This window comes from Coregonus lavaretus, assembly GCF_964263955.1.
Source record: "Coregonus lavaretus genome assembly, chromosome: 8".
Taxonomy (NCBI): domain Eukaryota; kingdom Metazoa; phylum Chordata; class Actinopteri; order Salmoniformes; family Salmonidae; genus Coregonus; species Coregonus lavaretus.
This window is the reverse complement of record NC_139995.1, coordinates 6,760,468-6,778,581: the sequence shown is the minus strand read 5'-3', so window position 1 is coordinate 6,778,581 and position 18,114 is coordinate 6,760,468. Positions and strand designations below refer to the sequence as shown.

Here is an 18,114-nt window from a genome sequence, read left to right as displayed (position 1 = left end):
GAGGAGTGTGTACTGTCTTTGAACATACTCTTTAGTGAGTGTGTACTACAGTAGGGAGGGAGTGTGTACTGTCTAGTGTGTGTGTACTACTGTGTACTACAGTATGATGTAACAGATTACTGTTGAGTGAAGGACACTCTAATCAGATGAAACAAGATAACAGACGGGCATTAAGCTTGCTGAAACAACAAGGAATAGCAAAGTCGTTGTGGCATTTACTAAGCTACGAGTACCACTGTATACTGTTGAAAGTATTTTCTGAAGCCCAGACATTTCAACAGCTGGAATTTAAAATAGCCTAGTATACATGTAGTTCCGTTATGTATTTTTAGCCTCCGCAGCGCATATTCTTGGAAAAGTGTCTTAGTTCCAAGTTGATGTCATCTCTCTCTCTCTCCCCCCCCCCCCCCCCCCCCCATTCCCCCCCAGCAGATGGTCTAGTCACAACTGTCCTGGTGGTGAGGATGTTGATGATGGGAGTCAAAGGTGCAGCCCCCCACGCTAGTACCAGTCTCCAACCCCTGGTCCGCCTTTGAGCCCTGGTCCAACCCGTCCCCACCATGGCCAACCACCTGGAGCTTCTGAACGAGCTGCAGCAACTGGATAAGGTGCCTAGCCTGGAAAGACTAAGGGCTGCCCAGAAGCGCCGCACACAGCAGCTGAAGAGATGGGCCGTCTATGAGAAGGAGATGCAGAACAAGAAGCGCAAGGCGGACAAGAGGAGGAACGCCAATCATGCCGCAGCCATGGAGGCCAAACGACATGTGTCGTTTGCAGCTAATGTGGCGCTATTAGAGGCGTCGGCACGGAACGACCCTGACGAAGGTAGGAAGAGAGGACACACACACACACACACACACTAATGCACGTACACGCATACAGATCATTTCACCATCAGTGCACCCCAAACAGTGATGAAAAAGACCGGGTCAAGGAGAAACCATTAGTTGTGTCCTGATGAAGTGAGGTAGTAAAAAGCAGTATTTGGATTATATCATATTTTCCCCTCTACAGTAACTGTAAAGTGCTTATTCCACTCCAACCGAATCATCCCAGGGTCTATCATTAGATTTTAATAGATGTCGTCATTACACTACAGATGAAACCCAGCCATAGTGCTGCTGCTACATAAAAAAAAAATGGAATGAGTAATACTGCCCAGTTGTTCAGATAGGGTTGATGACTTCCTGTAACTAACCGATTACATCCAAAAATGGCACCCTATTTCCTGCATAGTGCACTACTTTTGACCAGACTCTGCCTTTTAGGTAAACTGGTGCTGCTGTTCTGTCCTTTCAGTCAGTGTCACATATTATGAACATATGGTGACATAACAGCATACAGGCTACCTGTTGTATGTTTCATTCAATGTTCTTTAGATTAAATGATAACTGCCTTCTGTATCTTCAAACGAGAGGAAATGTAAAACGACCTGAGGCACTTTCTATATTCAGACTATGAAAGTTCAGTTTTTTACTCTTTTATGCAGTATGCTACACATTATTAGCATTAATGATTTCAGTCAAACAGTATATATTCAAATTAGTGTTCTATCTGTGCTACATTTAGAATGTAGAGGCATTGGAACACATGGGATATGTCTGTTGTGGAATGTTTTATTAGATTGTATATAATCCAATCCAAGATGATAAACTGTATTTGTAGGAGATGGTGTTGACTTGGAATCAGGCCTGATTGGATAGAGGTCAGGACGAATAAATTATATACTCTTTTTTAATGTAGGGTTTTATTCCGGATTAAAACAGTACACTTTTCAGTGTTGTTCCACAAATAGAGAACTGGTGGTTCGTAAGAACTGGACTAAAAGCTTTTTGTTTGTTGTTGTTTGTAATCCACAATTTGTGAGGTCAGTGGGCTGTTTGCCAGGCCACCACTTACTGTGTCCCTACTAGTCTTGTAAACAAATAAACAAACTCGCAACAGTTACACATCGATGTCATTTTAAACTTGATTACAGGTGAACTGGACTATGCTGAGCATATCCAGATTGGCTGTGGGCTAGAGCTGTTGTGTGTGGTGTGTTGTGTTGTTGCAGTGTTAGTGCTGCGGTGTGGTGTACTGCGGTGTGGTGTACTGCGGTGTGGTGTACTGCGTGTTGTGGTGTGTTGTTAGTACTACGGTGTGGTCTGCTTTGTAGTGTGTTGTGGTAAAGGCTCTAAATTGAAATGTTTCATTGGTAACACACTGGTACTTCTGGAGCACCTGGGGACCTAGAAACTAATATGTAGCCCTGTAAATACATTTGTTTATTATAAAAATCAAAAAAGTTGATATAAATACCTGTCATTGAAGTGAAAAAGTCCTTTGTGAAAAATTAGGTTTCTACATTATGTAAAAGCAGCACTATCCCCTATTGAGATGCATTGCATTGAAATTGTACACAGTCTAAGAGCGTCAAGTGTGTGTGATGACAACATGCAAGACATTTCTCATTCATTCACTGCTGTTATCATTGATCTCCTGAAGAAGCCTTTTCCTTTCTTTCTGAGCCCCCAAATGTTACAAGGTGTAAAACAAATGCAGCCCGCGAGTAGTTCTAGAACGGTCCGCGACATGGTTTATGAATGTAAAATGACAAAAATAAAAAGAACTTTGGGCCGGTAATATGGGTCAGATCTTTTGAACTGTTTGGGTTAGAAACAAGCGGTTTTCACTTTATTAATGGTGCAAGCATGACGTCAACAAATCTGCGCTCGGGAACTGATGGTACAGCGAAGCCTTATCCTTACAACAATTATTTATAAAAAAATAATAATAATATGGTGTTTGCCTGCAACTGTGCATGCGTGCGTGTATGTGTTGGTTGACTAGAGCGTAAACAGTGTACAATGTGTGTGGCGTGACTGAAAGTGAGTCCCAGTCAGTCACTCAGTCTCTGTGGCAGCTGGCTAACTGAGGATTGTCGGGTTCTCTTAATCTGGGCTCAGTCCCTCTGTTCTGCTCCTATACTGCTACTCACTGACCGGGGGGGAGAGAGAGAGAGCAGTGGGAGGGTTGTAGGTAAAAAGAGAGGGGGGGGGAGAAAAAAGGCAAAGGGATCAACAGAGACTGGGGCAGGGAGAAGGAGATAAAGCGTGAGAGTGAGTGAGAAGTTGCTAATAAAAATCCCCCATATGAATAATCACTTACTGGGCTTTCTCAGAAAATAAAGGAGACTATTGAGGCTGACTACTTAGTGCTTAGCCTAGCTATAGAGGGAAGAGAGCTAGAGGGCGTAGCCTGGCCAGTAGCCACAGTAATGTCTAGCTAGAGAATATAGCCTACATAGCCTAGCTACAGTAATGAAATTGCTTTGATGATGGTTTGAACTTTGGCTTAATGTTTTGTTTGCTGTGTACTACAGGGGAATTCTCTGTGTGTGATTCAACCACAGCATCATCCCATTTACCCTGCAGTCAGTTAGTCACACTCACTAATGTGAACATACAGTACTGTGTGTGCTCTCATATAATGAAATAACACAAGTATTTTTACGTATGTGTGTTCTGTCCTCTTTTCCACTGCTTATCCATGGGTTGCCATGACGCTTCCTATGTCAGTTACAGTTCAGACCAGAACCATCCTTGTCAACGTTACACGTTGTTCTAACTCAGTCCCTATTGAAGCTGTGGATGAGGTGCTTCCTGTCTGTCGACTATTACACTCCAAGCAATAGTCATGAGAGCTGAGGTCCTGAGACCTTGTCTAGCTCCAAGTGATACTATGTGATGGCTGTGAAACTGCTCTGAAGCTGCTGTGTCTGGGACTGATGGCTGTTCTGTTATCTTTGGTGTGTTGATATATTGGGAGGGACCGATAGCTTTTCGATGTCTCAGGGGTACGTGTTGATGGGAATTAGAAAGGAGATGGAAAAAGACGCGGTTATCAAAGATACAGTATATCCACATTTTAACAACGCCCTGAAAAATCATGAGATGGATATTGTGGAGGAAAAACTCCGGCCAGCTATTTGAACTACTTTTTGTCCCATCTCTGTGGTTCCAGTCTCCTCTGCTGCAGCCACAAGCTCACATGATGATGACAACACCCACGGATGACATGACAACACCCACTGCACTAATCACAGCTCTGTTTACATCTAACTAGCAGTGTGGAAAAAACCTCTAAGTGATGTTTAAAAAGACCTCTGGATCCCAGATCCATTTGGAGAGAGTGACTTTGCTCGGTTGGTTCACCACCTCTCCTCTCCATGTCTCTCATATCACCATCATTACATTACAACAGAGGAGGACAGCTAAAGGGAAGAATGTGTAAACAGGCAAAGCTCTTTTTGGGGAGGTATTTTGACTTGAGATTTACATACTTACATTTTCTCAGAAGTCTCCCATTGACATCTTGGAATGATTTACGTGGAATTCAGAGTAGCGGTCGCTTATCTCAACCCTGATTCAGGCCCTAAGAGCTTTAGAATAAAAGTAGAACTGTGGTATTGGTCTGCTTTTCCCTTTTCTCTCCCTATAAATACCTCTGTAGAAACTGTCTGTTAGCGGACCTCTTCCTCTCTCTAATAAGGAAGTAGGAGTAGATGACAGGCACGTTGAGACCTCTAACAGCCTTATCTGCTCTCATACATACAGTAGACACACACACACTGATTTGACAGTTGCACTATTTAATCCTGGTCAATACTTGACAGTTGAGCTAGTTTGACTTGACAGTTGGTCTAAGCACTACTTGCGGTAAACCTAATCCACAACCATAAGCAAACAATGTTTTTATGTCCCTCCCCTGCCATGCCATGGCCTTCCTGTTGTTATGTAGATCTAAAATGACTAGAGATTTGTAACATAAATGATGATGAAAGTATGTTGACTTGATTTCCTTACTGCCACTTTCTTGCCCTGTGCCATTGGAAAAGCAGGTTATGCAATTGACAACATTTGGGAATGGTCAGAAGACCTTTTCAGAAGACCTTTTACGCAGTGTAGGCTACTGTATTCTGGGGTAGTGTTTTCTTGTGGTTGCTATGTAGAGGAGAATGATCAATAATCAAAGTGTTGTGTTTTGTGTATCAGAGAGAGTAGCTAACAGTTTTTGTTGTTGGTTGAGCAGTACACTCTGTCCAATCCAGACCCCCCCCTGTACTGTATCTCTGAGCAGTACAGTCCGTCCAGTCCAGTCTCCTGAGAACTCTTCCTCTCCAATTCAAATTAACATTCCTGAGGCCACTTCAGTTCAGTCAGAAAGGACCGAGCTTGTGAGGAGAGAGATCCCCTGAATGGCACTGCCACCAACGGGCAGGGCTGGCACACACTGGCACTAGTATTCCCTTTTTCCCTGGCACCCATGGCACCAACGGGCATCATCACAATATGGTCCGTGGCATCACAAGATTAACAGGGCAGAAGAACTGAGAGGCCGCTAAGAGCTAACATTATCACTGGAGCTGTAACAAACTAACACTGTAGCTAACAAACACAAACGTCCAGTAGAATGGTCTAGATCAAAGAGAGTGGAACCAGAAACTAATTGAGTGAGTTTTTGGCTTGCTAATGCCTATCAAATTAAGAAATTAAACAACATTCTTATTGACCAACAACAGGCATCCAAAAACAGGCAGGGTTTATTAAAATGTATTTATTACTGTGTCTAACCCTGTCCCTTCAATAATTTGGACAAAAATAAATCTATTGGCATTTTTCAAGATTATTACAGTACATACAGTGCCTTCAGAAAGTATTCACACCCCTTAACTTTTTCCACATTTTGTTGTTACAGCCTGTGTTATTTACAATTTCAAACACAGATTCAACCACAATGACCAGGGAGGTTTTCCAATGCCTCGCAAAAAAGGGCACCTATTGGTAGATGGGTAAACAATTATAAAGCAGACATTGAATACCCATTTGAGCATGGTGAAGTTATTAATTACACTTTGGATGGTGTATCAATACACCCAGTCACTACAAAGATACAGATCCTTCCTAACTCAGTTGCCGGAGAGAATGGAAACCGCTTAGGGATTTCACCATGAGGCCAATGGTGACTTTAAAACAGTTACAGAGGTAATGGCTGTGATAGAAGAAAACTGAGGATGGATCAACAACCTTGTATTAACTCCACAATACTAACCTAATTGACAGAGGGAAAAGAAGGAAGCCTGTACAGAATACAAATATTCAAAAACATGCATCCTATTTACAACATGGCACTAAAGTAATACTGCAAAAAATGTGACAAAGCAATTATCTTTTTGTCCTGAATACAAAGTCTTATGTTTTGGGGCAAATACAACACATTACTGAGTACCACTCTCCATATTGTCAAGCATAGTAGTGGCTGCATCATGTTATGGGAATGCTTGTAATCGTTAAGGACTGGGGAGTTTTTCAGGATAAAAAAGAAACGGAATGGAGCTAAGCAGTGGCAAAATCCTAGAGGAAAACCTGGTTCATTCTGCTTTCCACCAGACACTGGGAGATGAATTCACAATTCAGCAGGACAATAACCTAAAGCACAAGGCCAAATCTACACTGGAGTTGCTTACCAAGAAGACAGTGAATGTTCCGGAGTGGGTGAGTTACAGAGAGAGACTAGCTGCTTCACTGTGTGGCTAGTATCCACCAAACACTCCACCATCACAACCCTGTCTTTTATGTTGACGCTCAGATTTTTTTACCAGCCAAAATATATTTCCCTGCCATAATTACACCAAAAATCACACCAACAAAACGGATGAGCATGCTTTCTAATTGCTAGTATTGCTAGTAAGAAGTAATGGGGTATATTGCTTGATTTCATAAAATTTTTGTGACCTGCACATTTTAACCAATCAACATTTCTACAACTGAACATCAAGAATCAACAAAGGCTGAGTGATTTGGTTTATTTACGCTGACATTTTTTACAAGGAGTACATAATGTGCTCCTAAGTAGAAATGTAGAAGCACACATATACTGAACAAAAATATAAATGCAACAACAGTAAAGTGTTGATCCGATGTTTCATGAGATTAAATAAAAGATCCCATAAATGTTCCATACGCACAAAAAGCTTATTTCTCAAAAATGTTGTGCACACATTTTTTTTTTACATCCCTGTTAGTGAGCATTTCTCCTTTGCCAAGATAATCCATCCACCTGACAGGTGTGGCATATCAAGAAGGTGATTAAAAATCGTGATCATTACACAGGTGCACCTTGTGCTGGGGACAATAAAAGGCCACTCTAAAATGTGCAGTTTTGTCACACAACGCCACAGATGTCTCAGGTTTTGAAGGAGCAAGCAGTTGGCATTGAATATTAATTTATCTACCATAAACTGCCTCCAACGTTGTTTTAGAGAATTTGGCAGTATGTCCAACCGCAGACCACATGTCACAACCGCAGACCACATGTAACCAAGCCAGTCCAGGACCTCTACATCCGGCTTCTTCACCTGCAGGATCTACTGAGACCAGCCACCAGGACAGCTGATGAAACTGAGGAGTATTTCTGTCTGTAATAAACCCCTTTTGTGGGGAAAAACCCATTCTGATTGGCTGGGCCTGACTTCCCTGTGGGTGGGCCCCTACCCCTACCCAGTCATGTGAAATCCATAGATTAGGGCCTAATTTATTTATTTCAATTGACTGATTTCCTTATATGAACTGTAACTCAGTAAAATCTTAGAAATTGTTGCATGTTGCATTTATATTTTTGTTCAGTATCCATTTAGGAGAACAATGAAAATATTTGAGTGTTTTAATGATAAGAAATGACAAGTTCATTAGTAAACTTTTTTTTTTTTAAGGGACGGGTTGTTATCACTTGTCTGTGATTAAAGCAATCTCAAACTGCGATGTCTTCCTAGCAGCAGACAGTTGCAGCAAACTCAAACAAACATTGAAAACAACCTAGCGTGTGAACAAAACAATGTAACTGGCAAAGAAACACTAAGACAAAGTCACACTTTAGTAGCCTTGTCAATTCAACCAACTTTTTACATGTGGGCTTTGGATAAAATAATAACTGTTCCTAAATGCGTGGCTGGTGAAATATACATTCTTACCCGCCAATGACAAAATCTATCCGCATTTGGCTGGTGTTCATTTCCAACCCTGTTCAAGATATCATGCATAGGTAGTCGCAGATCTGTGGAGATCTTCACAATTGCTGTAATAATAATAATAATAATATGTGTAATAATATATCTGACTCCTGAGTGGCGCAGTGGTCTAAGGCACTGCATCGCAGTGCTAACTGTGCCACTAGAGATCCTGGTTCAAATCCAGGCTCTGTCGCAGCCGGCCACGACCGGGAGACTCATGGGCGGTGCACAATTGGTCCAGGGAAGGGAAGGGTATGGCCGGCAGGGATGTAGCTTAGTTGATAGAGCATGGCGTTTGCAACGCCAGGGTTGTGGGTTCGATTCCCACGGGGGGCCAGTATAAAAAAATAAAATAATAATAATATGTATTCACTAACTGTAAGTCGCTCTGGATAAGAGCGTCTGCTAAATGACTAAAATGTAAATGTAATAATCTGCGCAGAATCTCGAATGGCATTGGTCACTTGCACCGTATACTTTTAATGTAATCTCAACTGCAATCTGGATCATTTGGTTCTGCTATTAGATGAAGCACAGTGATAACACAATCTTTTGTATAAATAAACGAAATATCTGACATTCTATTCCCATTTGAACCCCGGACTGTCTTGTCTCATTACGCACACCTGGTTCCCATTCCCCCTGATTAGTATGTGCCCTCTGTTCCCCATTGTCCTTGTCGATTATTGTCCCATCTCCGTTGGTCTCGTGAGTACCGTGTATTGTGCTCTTGTTGTTTACGGGTCTCGTCCCGTGTACTGTGTAGAGGTTACACCTCGCTCTTGGTTTGGGTTACATCCCTTTTGTATATAGATACGTGTTTGTTGGGTGGAGTAATAAAACCCCTAATACGTATTCCTGCGGCTGTCTTCTAATCATTTTACAACGTGACACATAGACACTTTTCTGTTTGCCTGTTTTTCGCAGACACATTTGTACAGTCGTGGTCAAAGGTTTTGAGAATGACACAAGTATTGGTCTTCACAAAGTTTTCTGCTTCAGTGTTTTTAGATATTTTTGTCAGATGTTACTATGGTATACTGGAGTATAATTACAAGCATTCCATAAGTGTCAAAGGCTTTTATTGACAATTACATTAAGTTTATGCAAAGAGTCAATATTTGCAGTGTTGACCCTTCTTTTTCAAGACCTCTGCAATCTGCCCTGGCATGCTGTCAATTAACATCTGGGCCACATCCTGACTGATGGCAGCCCATTCTTGCATAATCAATGCTTGGAGTTTGTCAGAATTTGTGGGGTTTTGTTTGTCCACCCGCCTCTTGAGGATCGACCACAAGTTCTCAATGGGATTAAGGTTTGGGGAGTTTCCTGGCCATGTACCCAAAATGTCGATGTTTTGTTCCCCAAGCCACTTAGTTATCACTTTTGCCTTATGGCAAGGTGCTCCATCATATTGATCGTCACCAAACTGTTCTTGGATGGTTGGGAGAAGTTGCCCGGAGGATGTGTTGGTACCATTCTTTATTCATGGCTGTGTTCTTAGGCAAAATTGTTAGTGAGTCCACTCCCTTGGCTGAGAAGCAACCCCACACATGAATGGTCTCAGGATGCTTTACTGTTGGCATGACACAGGAGTGATGGTAGTGCTCACCTTGTCTTCTCTGGACAAGGTGTTTTCCGGATGCCCCAAACAATCGGAAAGGGGATTCATCAGAGAAAATGACTTTACCCCAGTCCTCAACAGTCCAATCCCTGTACCTTTTGCAGAATATCAGTCTGTCCCTGATGTTTTTCCTGGAGAGAAGTGGCTTCTTTGCTGCCCTTCTTGACACCAGGCCATCCTCCAAAAGTATTTGCCTCACTGTGTGTGCAGATGCACTCACACCTGCCTGCTGCCATTCCTGAGCAAGCTCTGGCTTTTATTGACAATTTTCTATTGGTTTTGAGGCTGACGTTTGGCAACTCGAACCTTCAGCTCCCTCCACATATTTTCTATGAGATTAAGGTCTGGAGACTGGCTAGGCCACTCCAGGACCTTAATGTGCTTCTTCTTGAGCCACTCCTTTGTTGCCTTGGCCGTGTGTTTTGGGTCATTGTCATCCACGACCCATTTTCAATGCCATGGCTGAGGGAAGGAGGTTCTCACCCAAGATTTGACGGTACATGGCCCCGTCCATCGTCCCTTTGATGCGGTGAAGTCGTCCTGTCCCCTTAGCAGAAAACACCTCCAAAGCATAATGTTTCCACCTCCATGTTTGATGGTGGTGATGGTGTTCTTGGGGTCATAGGCAGCATTCCTCCTCCTCCAAACACGGCAAGTTGAGTTGATGCCAAAGAGCTCCATTTTGGTCTCATCTGACCACAACACTTTCACCCAGTTCTCCTCTGAATCATTCAGATGTTCATTGGCAAACTTCAGACGGACATGTGTATGTGCTTTCTTGAGCAGGGGGACCTTGTGGGCGCTGCAGGATTTCAGTCCTTCACGGTGTAGTGTGTTACCAATTGTTTTCTTGGTGACTATGGTCCCAGCTGCCTTGAGATCATTGACAAGATCCCCCCGTGTAGTTCTGGGCTGATTCCTCACCGTTCTCATGATCATTGCAACTCCATGAGATGAGATCTTGCATGGAGCCCCAGGCCGAGGGAGATTGACAGTTATTTTGTGTTTCTTCCATTTGCAAATAATCGCACCAACTGTTGTCACCTTCTCACCAAGCTGCTTGGCGATGGTCTTGTAGCCCATTCCAGCCTTGTGTAGGTCTACAATCTTGTCCCTGACATCCTTGGAGAGCTCTTTGGTCTTGGCCATGGTGGAGAGTTTGGAATCTGATTGATTGATTGCTTCTGTGGACAGGTGTCTTTTATACAGGTAACAAGCTGAGACTAGGAGCACTCCATTTAAGAGTGTGCTCCTAATCTCAGCTCGTTACCTGTATAAAAGACACCTGGGAGCCAGAAATCTTTCTGATTGAGAGGGGGTCAAATACTTATTTCCCTCATTAAAATGCAAATCAATTTATAAGACTGATCATTTCTTTGTCAGTGGGCAAACTTACAAAATCAGCAGGGGATCAAATACCGATATACATCATTTTAATAGCAGGACACTGTAAAGTCCATTGTCCTTCTGAAGAGTATGAATTAGGCTGCTTGAGAAGGTTTGAAACCCAAGCAATCTGCCTAGACAATACCAACATAGCTACTGTAGTAGGTCAAAGCTGTGTGCTGGAAAACCTTAGTAGAGCATGAGTGGAATAGGCATTGTGGTGCTCATGTAAATTTCCTTTCTTTTTCAGCTTCAGACCAATGCCTATTTCCACTTAAAACATAGTTGGTTGCTTTTAATTTCCATGTTTTTACACCGGAATGTGATTATACAACATTAATATACAAATAAATGTATTGGTCACATACACATGTTTAGCAGATGTTATTGCGGGTGTAGCGAAATGCTTGTGCTTCTAGCTCCGACAGTGCAGCAATATCTAAAAAGTAATATCTAACAATTTCACAACATATACCCAATACACACAAATCTAAGGAAGGAATGAATTAAGAATATATACAGTTGAAGTCGGAAGTTTACATACACTTAGGTTGGAGTCATTAAAACTTGTTTTTCAACCACTCCACAAATGTCTTGTTAACAAACTATAGTTTTGGCAAGTCGGTTAGGACATCTACTTTGTCCATGACACAAGTCATTTTTCCAACAATAGTTTACAGACAGATTATTTCACTTATAATTCACTGTATCACAATTCCAGTGGGTCAGAAGTTTACATACACTAAGTTGATTGTGCCTTTAAACAGCTTGGAAAATTCCAGAAAATGATGTCATGGCTTTAGAAGCTTCTGATAGGCTAATTGACAACATTTGAGTAAATTGGAGGTGTACATGTGGATGTATTTCAAGGCCTACCTTCAAACTCAGTGCCTCTTTGCTTGACATCATGGGAAAATCAAAAGAAATCATCCAAGACCTCAGAAAAAAAATTGTAGACCTCCACAAGTCTGGTTCATCCTTGGGAGCAATTTCCAAATGCCTGAAGGTACCATGTTCATCTGTACAAACAATAGTATGTAAGTATAAACACCATGGGACCACGCAACCGTCATACCGCTCAGGAAGGAGACACGTTCTGTCTCCTAGAGATGAATGTATTTAGGTGCAAAGTGCAAATCAATCCCAGAACAACAGCAAAGGACCTTGTGAAGATGCTGGAGGAAACAGGTACAAAAGTATCTATATCCACAGTAAAATGAGTCCTATATCGACATAGGACGAAGCCACTGCTCCAAAACCGCCATAAAAAAGCCAGACTGCGGATTGCAACTGCACATGGGGACAAAGATCGTACTTTTTTGGGAAATGTCCTCTGGTCTGATGAAACAAAAATAGAACTGTATGGCCATAATGACCATCGTTATGTTTGGAGGAAAAAGGGGTCTGCTTGCAAGCCGAAGAACACCATCCCAACCGTGAAGCACGGGGGTGGCAGCATCATGCTGTGGGGGTGCTTTGCTGCAGGAGGGACTGGTGCACTTCAAAAATAGATGGCATCATGAGGAAGGAAGATTATGTGGATATATTGAAGCAACATCTCAAGACATCAGTCAGGAAGTTAAAGCTTGGTCGCAAATGGGTCTTCCAAATGGACAATGACCCCAAGCATACTTCCAAAGTTGTGGCAAAATGGCTTAAGGACAACAAAGTCAAGGTATTAGAGTGGCCATCACAAAGCCCTGACCTCAATCCTATAGAAAATCTGTGGGCAGAACTGAAAAAGTGTGTGCGAGCAAGGAGGCCTACAAACCTGACTCAGTTACACCAGCTTGGTCAGGAGGAATGGTCCAAAATTCACCCAACTTATTGTGGGAAGCTTGTGGAAGGCTACCCGAAACGTTTGACCCAAGTTAAACAATTTAAAGGCAATGCTACCAAATACACTGCTCAAAAAAATAAAGGGAACACTAAAATAACACATCCTAGAACTGAATGAATGAAATAATCTTATTAAATACTTTTTTCTTTACATGGTTGAATGTGCTGACAACAAAATCACACAAAAATTATCAATGGAAATCAATTGTATCAACCCATGGAGATCTGGATTTGGAGTCACCCTCAAAATTAAAGTGGAATACTACACTACAGGTTGATCCAACTTTGATGTAATGTCCTTAAAACAAGTCAAAATGAGGCTCAGTAGTGTGTGTGGCCTCCACGTGCCTGTATGAACTCCCTACAACGCCTGGGCATGCTCCTGATGAGGTGGCGGATGGTCTCCTGAGGGATCTCCTCCCAGACCTGGACTAAAGCATCCGCCAACTCCTGGACAGTCTGTGGTGCAACGTGGCGTTGGTGGATGGAGCGAGACATGATGTCCCAGATGTGCTCAATTGGATTCAGGTCTGGGGAACGGGCGGGCCAGTCCATAGCATCAATGCCTTCCTCTTGCAGGAACTGCTGACACACTCCAGTCACATGAGGTCTAGCATTGTCTTGCATTAGGAGGAACCCAGGGCCAACCGCACCAGCATATGGTCTCACAAGGGGTCTGAGGATCTCATCTCGGTACCTAATGGCAGTCAGGCTACCTCTGGCGAGCACATGGAGGGCTGTGCGGCCCCCCAAAGAAATGCCACCCCACACCATGACTGACCCACCGCCAAACCGGTCATGCTGGAGGATGTTGCAGGCAGCAGAACGTTCTCCACGGCGTCTCCAGACTCTGTCACGTCTGTCACATGTGCTCAGTGTGAACCTGCTTTCATCTGTGAAGAGCATAGGGCGCCAGTGGCGAATTTGCCAATCTTGGTGTTCTCTGGCAAATGCCAAACATCCTGCACGGTGTTGGGCTGTAAGCACAACCCCCACCTGTGGATGTCGGGCCCTCATACCACCCTCATGGAGTCTGTTTCTGACCGTTTGAGGATGCACATTTGTGGCCTGCTGGAGGTCATTTTGCAGGGCTCTGGCAGTGCTCCTCCTGCTCCTCCTTTCACAAAGGTGGAGGTAGCGGTCCTGCTGCTGGGTTGTTGCCCTCCTACGGCCTCCTCCACGTCTCCTGATGTACTGGCCTGTCTCCTGGTAGCGCCTCCATGCTCTGGACGGTACGCTGACAGACACAGCAAACCTTCTTGCCACAGCTCGCATTGATGTGTGCCATCCTGGATGAGCTGCACTACCTGAGTCACTTATGTGGGTTGTAGACTCCGTCTCATGCTACCACTAGAGTGAAAGTACCGCCAGCATTCAAAAGTGACCAATACATCAGCCAGGAAGCATAGGAACTGAGAAGTGGTCTGTGATCACCACCTGCAAAACCAGTCCTTTATTGGGGGTGTCTTGCTAATTGCCTATAATTTCCACCTGTTGTCTATTCCATTTGCACAACAGCATGTGAAATTTATTGTCAATCAGTGTTGCTTCCTAAGTGGACAGTTTGATTTCACAGAAGTGTGATTGACTTGGAGTTACATTGTGTTGTTTAAGTGTTCCCTTTATTTTTTTTAGCAGTGCACTAATTGAGTGTATGTAAACTTCTGACCCACTAGGAATGTGATGACAGAAATAAAAGCTGGAATAAAGAATTATTTTCTATTATTCTGACATTTCACATTCTTAAAATAAAGTGGTGATCCTAACTGACCTAAGACAGGGAATCTTTACTGATTAAATGTCAGGAATTGTGAAAAACTGAGTTTAAATGTATTTGGCTAAGGTGTATGTAAACTTCCGACTTCAACATTAGAATTGTATAGAATACAGTATATACATATGAGATAAGTAATGCAAGATATGTAAACATGATTAAAGTGACTAAGATACCGTAGAATAGTATATAATACAGTATATACATATGAGATGAGTAATGCAAGATATGTAAACATTATTAAAGTGGCTGGTGTTCCATTTCTTAAAGTGGCCAGTGATTTCTAGTCTGTCTATAGGCAGCAGCCTCTAATGTGCTAGTGATGGCTGTTTAACAGTCTGATGGCCTTGAGATGGAAGCTGTTTTTCAGTCTCTCGGTCCCAGCTGTGATGCACCTGTACTGACCTCACCTTCTGGATGATAGCGAAGGTGAACAGGCAGTGGCTTGGGTGGTTGATGTCCTTAATGATCTTTTTGGCCTTCCTGTGACATCGTGTTCATTATAATTAAGCAATAAAGGCAGAGGGGGTGTGGTATATGGCCAATATTCCACGGCTAAAGGCTGTTCAACATCCTGACCTTGTTTTGCATTATGTACTACAAATATGTCATGATTCCACTATTTGTATCACTTTGAATCACTTTCAATGGGGGACTTTAATTTTGAAGGCGAACCGCAAATTCCGCTATTGTGGCTAATCCTTATTGTGGCCCAACTTCACACAGGTATGCATGGCAGAGTAAAAAAAAATATCCAACACATGGCAGAGTGTTTAGTTTGGCACTTTTGATCAGCACACGTGGATTAAAATGCCAAGAAGACAGGAGAAGGATTTGTCTCTGACACTCTGATGCTGAGCTGCGGCCTTCAATATTCGAGGAGACAAAACATTTACTTTGCTATTCTGTCCCTATAAATGTAGCTTTTCACTTTCTGAAAATATGTTTAAACCCAGGCAGCTTTTAGGGAAGCACTTCTGTTGTTGGGTTAAGCAACGGACGAGCAGCCAGCAGTTGAAGCTTACATTTTTCTGCGTCGGTCGGACCTCTGTCTGGATAGAAAGGTAACTTTTTTGAAAGTGCCATGCTTAGATTCATAAGGTGTCTAATATTTAATTGAGTTGCAAAAAAGACACTCTGGTTTGACATTGGAGAAATATGGTAAGAATGCCAATTTCTCAGTCCATTCTTCCCTGAAACTTATATTTTCATTATCCACCTTTCTTTTGAGACTTTTTCAGAGGGACATTTTCTCCTGATTACAATCAGTTTTTCCCCAATCAACGCACAAAGAAATATAAAAAATAAGAATTTAATAGAGACATTGGTGATTTTGATCAGTGTAATATGTGAAAATATTTGGATATGTTATTGACATTGAACTGATTATATAACCTACTAAACAGATGTAAAAAAAAAAAAAAAATTGTAGCATAGGCCTATGAAAATGTTCTGCCGACTATTAGCTGAGAAGAAAATTGGCCTAAGGCCAAACCTATTGCCGACCGCTGCCGTACACTATTCTAGTTTAGTGGGGATAGGAGGGGGATGGCAATTTTTTCCCCACCCATAAAATGTTTTGGTGCACACACAGGAGGTCCCGGACCTTCATGAAATGCAATCTTTCTTCACCCCTGGATAGACATCTCCATATCTCCATCTCTTCCTTAGCAGTACCCTCCCTCCCTCTCAATAGCAGTTGAGACACACACACACACACACAAACATACACACACACACAAGAAGGAATGTAATTAATTGCATACACACACACACACACCCCTCCTAGGGATAAACAGACCCCCATGGACAGAAGGACCATGATAGGATAAGCTTATCCAGCCAGTAGGATTAGCCTATTGTATTGCAGGGTTTGTCTTGTGTAATAACCCTCATTAAGGCCAATGAAACCCTACACATGATTGTCATCATAACTAAAGAGCACAATTGCCACCCTTTTGATATGACCTTGGTGCCATCTGTAAACATTACCAAACGTTTTTTGTTCTGGTCTGGTACACTTTTTGTTTATTATTCAGTATCCCACCAAAACAATCCATTGAGCAAATGAGACTTTATCTACACTACGTGACCAAAAGTATGTGGAGACTTGCTCGTCGAACATCTCATTCCAAAATCATGGGCATTAATATGGAGTCGGTCCCCCATTTGCTGCTATAGCAGCCTCCACTCTTCTGGGAAGGCTTTCCACTAGACGTTGGAACATTGCTGTGGGGACTTGTTTCCATTCAGCCACGAGCATTAGTGAGGTCGGACACTGATGTTGGACGATTAGGCCTTGCTCGCAGTCGGCATTCCAAGGGCTCTGTGTAGACCAGTCAAGTTCTTCAGCATTGATCTTGACAAACCATTTCTTTATGGACCTCGCTTTGTGTACGGGAGCATTGTCATGCTGAAACAGGAAAGCGCCTTCCCCAAACTGTTGCCACAAAGTTGGAAGCACAGAATCGTCTAGAATGTAATTGTATGCTGTAGCATTAAGATTTCCCTTAACTAGAACTAAGGGGCCTAGCCTGAACCATGAAAAACAGCCCCAGGCCATTATTCCTCCTCCACTAAACTGAATAGTTGGCACTATGCATTGGGGCAGGTAGCGTTCTCCTGGCATTTCCACTGCTCCAGAGTCCAATGGCGGCGAGCTTTACACCACTCCAGCCGACGCTTGCCATTGCGCATGGTGATCTTACGCTTGTGTGCGGCTGCTCGGCCTGGAAACCCATTTCATGAAGCTCCCGACGAACAGTTCTTGTGCACGATTTAATACACCTGTCAGCAACGGGTGTGGCTGAAATAGTCGAATCCACTAATTTTAAGGGGTGTCCACATACTTTTGTATATATAGTGTATGTAGATTTTATAGTACACAATCTTATCTTCATACAAGGCACATACTAAATAGCCTTGGTTTCTCAAATGACTGCCTCGCCTGGTTCACCAACTACTTCTCAGATAGAGTTCAATGTGTCAAATCGGAGGGCCTGTTGTCTGGACCTATGGCAGTCTCTATGGGGGTACCACAGGGTTCAATTCTTGGGCCGACTCTTTTCTCTGTGTATATCAATGACGTCGCTCTTGCTGCTGGTGACTCTCAGATCCATCTCTACGCAGACGACACCATTTTGTATACATCTGGCCCTTCATTGGACACTGTGTTAACAAGCCTCCAAACGAGCTTCAATTCCATACAACACTCCTTCAGTAGCCTCCAACTGCTCTTAAACACTAGTAAAACTAAATGCATGCTCTTCAACCGAACGCTGCTTGCACCCGCCCACCCGACTAGAATCACTACTCTCGACGGGTCTGACCTAGAGTATGTGGACAACTACAAATATCTAGGTGTCTGGTTAGACTGTAAACTCTCCTTCCAGACTCACATTAAGAATCTCCAATCCAAAGTTAAATCTAGAATCGGTTTCC

At 42.8% G+C, this 18,114-nt stretch overlaps 1 protein-coding gene across 1 annotated transcript in view; it reads left to right on the top strand.

Moving 5' to 3' along the window:
* Positions 1-560: 560 nt before the first annotated feature.
* The window catches only part of LOC311133563 (protein phosphatase 1 regulatory inhibitor subunit 16B-like), a gene marked incomplete at both ends in the record, with an annotated part of 86,568 nt that continues 69,014 nt past the window's right edge, over positions 561-18,114 (top strand). The window contains one exon of the mRNA XM_084167067.1: positions 561-825. Coding sequence (XP_084023193.1) covers positions 561-825 — 265 coding nt within the window. The remainder of the gene's footprint in view (positions 826-18,114) is intronic.